The 5,194-nt window shown below is 51.7% G+C and overlaps 1 protein-coding gene across 3 annotated transcripts in view; it reads right to left on the bottom strand.

Moving 5' to 3' along the window:
• Positions 1-2,768, bottom strand: part of c42h2orf68 (chromosome 42 C2orf68 homolog) — an 11,213-nt gene extending 8,445 nt beyond the window's left edge. For 2 of the 3 annotated variants that reach the window (XM_043681639.1, XM_043681638.1), the window contains exon 1: positions 2,577-2,758. In XM_043681639.1, coding sequence (XP_043537574.1) covers positions 2,577-2,716 — 140 coding nt within the window. In that variant the 5' untranslated portion in view covers positions 2,717-2,758. Of the gene's footprint in view, positions 1-2,576 lie in introns of all 3 variants that reach the window. The other variant, XM_043681637.1, reaches the window with a different exon arrangement.
• Positions 2,769-5,194: the final 2,426 nt, after the last annotated feature.

Below are 5,194 nucleotides of genomic sequence, written 5' to 3'. Positions count from 1 at the left end.
TGATCCCTCCACCAAGGGGCAAAGCTTCCTTCCTGTCTACCCCATCGATACCCTTCACCATCCTATCCGTCTCGATCATCTCCCCTCTCCATCTCCGCAGCTCTAAGGAAAACCACACCGAGCCTGCGCCAATCTCTCTTCAAGAACTGAAACTCTCCAGCCGTCCCAAGAGTGCTGGTCAATCTCCCTCTGTCCCCTCCCCTCTCTCCCAGTGCTATCCCATCCCTCCTGTAATGTGGATGCCAGAATTGCCCGCAACACTCTCGCTGTGTGGCCTCACCCACGTTGCGTACAGCTCCCAGCCAAACCTCCCCTGTTCTTAAACTCTGTCTCGGTTAACGAAGGCAAGTATCCCATAATCCTTCTGAATCACTTTAAAACCCTGTCCTGCCACCTTAAGGGACCGGTGTATATGTACACCAAGCTCCCTCTGACCCTTGGTGCCTCCTAGTGACCACCCAGTACGCCTCTGCGTAGCTGAGGGAACTGAGGGGCTGTTTCATACTCGGTGAGATGATTGTATAGTCACCAGCATCCCCAGTCAGATCAGCATAAGCTGATAGGATCCTCACCTATAACTCAAAACGCCTGCCTGTGCTGGTTTTGCTCAGGAGCAACTGTCCCAGTGCCCCGAGCCTTGGCTTCGACCCCTAAACCCGACACATTCTTCCTTTCCAGTTTCTTTTGGAAGACCGCGACTTGAACCTGCCTCCACCAAGCTCTCTACCAGTGCATTCCAGATAGTGACCGCTCGCTACGGCAAAAGCATTTCCTCCTGTCATCATTGCACCTTTCTGCCAATCATCTTAAGTCTGTTCCCTGTGGTCGGCTTTCCCTCTGCGCCAACGAGTATACCTTTCCCTCGCCTTCCGCTCCGACGATTATGAGCACACCTGCCAAATCTTCTCCCATTCATCTCTTAAGAGCTGTAGAGCACGGAAGCAGACCCTTCGGCCCAACCAGTCCGTGTCGACCGCAATCCCAAACCAAACTAGTCCCACCCTGCCCGCGTTTGGCCCATATCCCTCCAAACCTTTCCTATTCATGCACTTATCCAGATGTCTTTTAAATGTTGTAACTCTGTCCACTTCCTGTGGAAGTTCATTCCACAAACCGCTCTCTGTGTTAAAAAAAAATTGCCGTTCGGATCGTTTTGAAATCTTTTTCCCCTCACCTTAAAAATATGCCTCTCTAAGTCTTGAAATCCCCTACCTGAGGGAAAAGATACCTGCCACTCAGCTTATCCGCATCCCTAAGTTCACCCTTACATTCCAGCCTATCCACCCTCTCCTTATGGTTCAAACCCTCTATCCTCTGCGACACACTGGTAAATCTCTTCTGAACCCTCCCCAGCTTAATAACCTGCTTCCGATGACAGGGCGACCAGAACTGGACACAGTTCCCCCTCCCCAGACGAGGCGTCGCCAATGTCCTGTACAACCCCAATGCGAATCCTTCACTCAAAAGGAGTGAGCAATGGGAGGCAAGTGTGCCAAGTGCCTTTTCAACCGTCCTGTCTACATTTGACACAAATTCCAAAGAATTATGCGCCTCTTTCCCAAGAAAACTGGCCCAAAATCTCCTTGGTCAAACCTCCGGATCCCTTGGGCCAGGGCGGTGTGCAAATATATATTTTAGAAGTTGGATCATCTGAGTAGATAGGGTAGAGAGGGCGGGATTGGAACGGAGGGATTGGCTGCAACTTGCTGAGGTGGAGCCAATATTGGGCCCATTTAAAAACAAAACCCAGAAATAAACTGAACCTCTTCATCCCATTGGCGAAACCACTGTCAATCAAAGGGGACGGCGCTTCCCCGTTGGCTGGAATGCCTGTCAATCCGACACAAGCAGCTGGCCACCCCGCCCCCTCCACGCCCCGATTGGTCAGCCCGAGGGGTTCCTCCTTCCCATTGGCGTAAGCGGTGTCAATCAGCGGTGAGGGCGGAGCCGGCTGTCAATCACCAACAAGGCAACTCTTCCCATTGGTTATCACCGGGGGACTCCACCTTGCCATTGCGGAACCGCTGTCGATCACAAGGGAGGGCGGGGCCCCTCCCGCCTGGTTGGCCGAGCGGGCCGTCAATCAGCGTGAAGGGACGGTTACCGCGCCGAAACCTCTCCCTGATTGGCCATCCTGAGGGGACTCTCCTTCCCATTGGTCAGTCATAGAGGAGGATGGGATTACCATTCCTTGGTTGTCCGAGCGACTGCCAATCAAGCACATGCGACAGACCCCCCCCATCCTCCCTCTAATTGGTCACCTCGAGAGGATCGTTCTTCCCATTGGTGGAACCCCTGTCAATCAGAACAGAGGGCAGTTGGTCGAGCGTGCCTTCAATCACCCACACGCGACCATCATCCATCCCTGTCCTCTCCCTGATTGGGCACCCCTCGAGGCCCCCTACCTCCCAATGGCGGAGCCGCTGTCAATCAGAGCGGGGGGGGCGGACACCCCGCCATCTGGTTGGTCAGCCGGGCTATCAATCATCACTCCGCTTCGGTGTATCTACCGCCCCTTCCGGTTGGCACGGCAACCGCCTCCTCCCTCCCCCCTTCCCCCTTCCCCTCTCACCAACCTGGCGATCTGGTTACGGCGGATGTGGCGGACGAAGCCGTGGCTCATGTCGAGCCGGGCGGATTTGGCGGCTGCTGCCGCCGCCTCCGCCTCCGCGTCCGCCTTGTCCCGGGGAGCGGCGGCCTCGTCCTCCTGCTCCATCCATCCAGGCCGTCCGGCTGGAAGCTGGGGTGGGTGGCCGACCAGCCGCTATCCCGGGAAACTCCACTCACTCTCCAACCCAGACCTGTGCAATAACACTCCACACCCCTACAACATTGACCTGTGCTGATACTGTGCAAAGAACGTGTGCTGCTGGGGGGGGGGGGGGAGAAATTGCTATTCTTCATACCATTTCACTTTATATAAAAGCAAAAGGTGGTGGGGGGTCATAATGACACAGCAGTAGGCCATTCAGCCCCTCCATGCTGTCCTATCATTCATTATCTAAACAGTGGCCCCATTTCTCTTTGCTTGAATACCTCTGCTTAACAATGACTTAAAACTTGACTGGCAGAAGAACAAGCTCCCAGGAACAGAATATCAGTTTTTGTGACTTTGGTTGAGGGGTGAATGTGAATGCCCAAGACAATCTGCAGAACTCCACAATAACCTACTGAAATCATGAGGGGCATGGGTAAGGTAAATAGGCAATGGCTTTCCCCTGGGGTGGGGGAGTCCAGAACCAGAGGGGCATAGGTTTAGGGTGAGAGGGGAAAGATATAAAAGGGAGCTAAGGGGCAACGTTTTCATGCAGAGGGTGGTACGTGTGTGGAATGAGCTGCCAGAGGAAGTGGTGGAGGCTGGTACAATTGCAACATTGGGTATTGGCATCTGGATGGGTATATGAATAGGAAGGGTTTGGAGGGGTATGGGCCAAGTGCTGGCAAATGGGACTGGAGTCGGTTAGGATATCTGGTTGACATGGACCAAAGGGTCTGTTTCCGTGCTGTCCATCTCTATGACTCCAACCCTGTTTCCTGCACCGAATCAATAACTGCTTCAAAAGTACCTTGTTCATTTTAAAGCATCGGGGGACATCCTGAGACGGTGAAAGATGCCATTTGAATGTAAATCTTGTTCTCTTTTTAACCCGAGTACCAATGTACTCTGTCAGCACGGTGTCAGACTGTGACATAGGAGCAGCGCTACAAAAGCTTGTGGTTTCAAATAAACCTGTTGGTCTTGAACCTGGCGTTGTGTGACCTCTGACCTTTGTCAGGATTCATGGTGGAAACAACGGACTCTTTCAGTTATATATTTTTACTCTTCTTATTGAGGGCGGCACAGTGGCTCGGTGGTTAGCACTGCTGCCTCACAGCGTCAGGGACCCGGGTTCAATTCCCGCCTCGGGCAACTGTCTGTGTGGAGTTTGCACATTCTCCCCGTGTCTGCGTGGGTTTCCTCCGGGTGCTCCAGTTTCCTCCCACAGTCCGAAGACGTGCAGGTTAGGGTGGATTGGCCATGCTAAATTGCCTGTAGTGTGAGGTGGATTAGTCAGGGGCAAATACAGGCGGTGGGTTTCTCTCCGGAGGGTCGGTGTGGACTTGTTGGGCCGAAGGGCCTGTTTCCACACTAGGTACCACCTGTTTCCACCAGTTAGTAGTGACAGTTGAACCACTCCCCAGGACCGTACTGTTGACAACTGAAACCAGCACGGTCATTCTAAAAGATGAGAGGCTTAACAAACAATCCAGGTCTTTTTCAATACATAATTTCAGTTACATCATACTGTAAACTTTTGCTATAAATTCTGATCTTATACTCCACAACCACCTGATGAAGGAGCAGCACTCCGAAAGACAGTGCTTTCAAATAAACCTGTTGGACTATAGCCCTGGTGTTGTGCGATTTCTCACCATGAAGTGTATAAGTCCTGCCCTGATTTGCCTTTCCAAAATGATGACTATGGGGCAAAATCTTGCGACAATGGACCTCTCTTGTGAGCGCACGTCCCCTGGTTCAACTTTGTGACTGCTACTTACGCCTGGCCTGCCCACGTTTTAAGTCTCCATGGGCAGAGCAGAAATAATTCTACTGAGAAACTCGGCCACGCTCAAGCCAGAAACCCCACATCACAACCAGGAGCTGGTCCATTTATTTCAGAAACCTGTTATGTGGAAAAGCAAAACCCTTGGGGAACGAGAATAGTAAGTCATTAGGTTTTCTCCCAACCACCCCAGGAGCAGAGTCTCAGCATTTTGTTTTAACTCGTAACGCTTTAATTTCACTCAAAAGTGTTTGGAGAATGTGACCTAAAGGGAGGCGATGGAGGGGTGATATTTTTCCACAATTTCTCGATCTACTTTAGACTTGGGTGAATATATATTTAAAGAGGTTTTTGGGGGTGGGCAGCACTTTCTTTTCAATTGATTTCTTACACCGATGGTAGTATGTGGAGGAGCCGGTGTTGGACTGGGGGTGCACAAAGTTAAAACTCACACCACACCAGGATTATAGTCCAACAGGTTTATTTGGAAGCACTGTCTTTCGGAGCGACGCCCCTTCATCAGGGCTTCCAATTAAACCCTGTTTGACCATAATCCTGGTGTGGTGTGATTTTTTTTTAAACTTCAAACGGATGGAAAGGAGAAATGAGCTGGGGAAGTGGGAGGGGGATGAGCTGGGGAAGTGGGGGGA

Source organism: Chiloscyllium plagiosum, chromosome 42 (genome assembly GCF_004010195.1).
Source record: "Chiloscyllium plagiosum isolate BGI_BamShark_2017 chromosome 42, ASM401019v2, whole genome shotgun sequence".
In the NCBI taxonomy this organism is placed as follows: domain Eukaryota; kingdom Metazoa; phylum Chordata; class Chondrichthyes; order Orectolobiformes; family Hemiscylliidae; genus Chiloscyllium; species Chiloscyllium plagiosum.
This window is presented reverse-complemented; position numbering and strand designations above follow the sequence as displayed.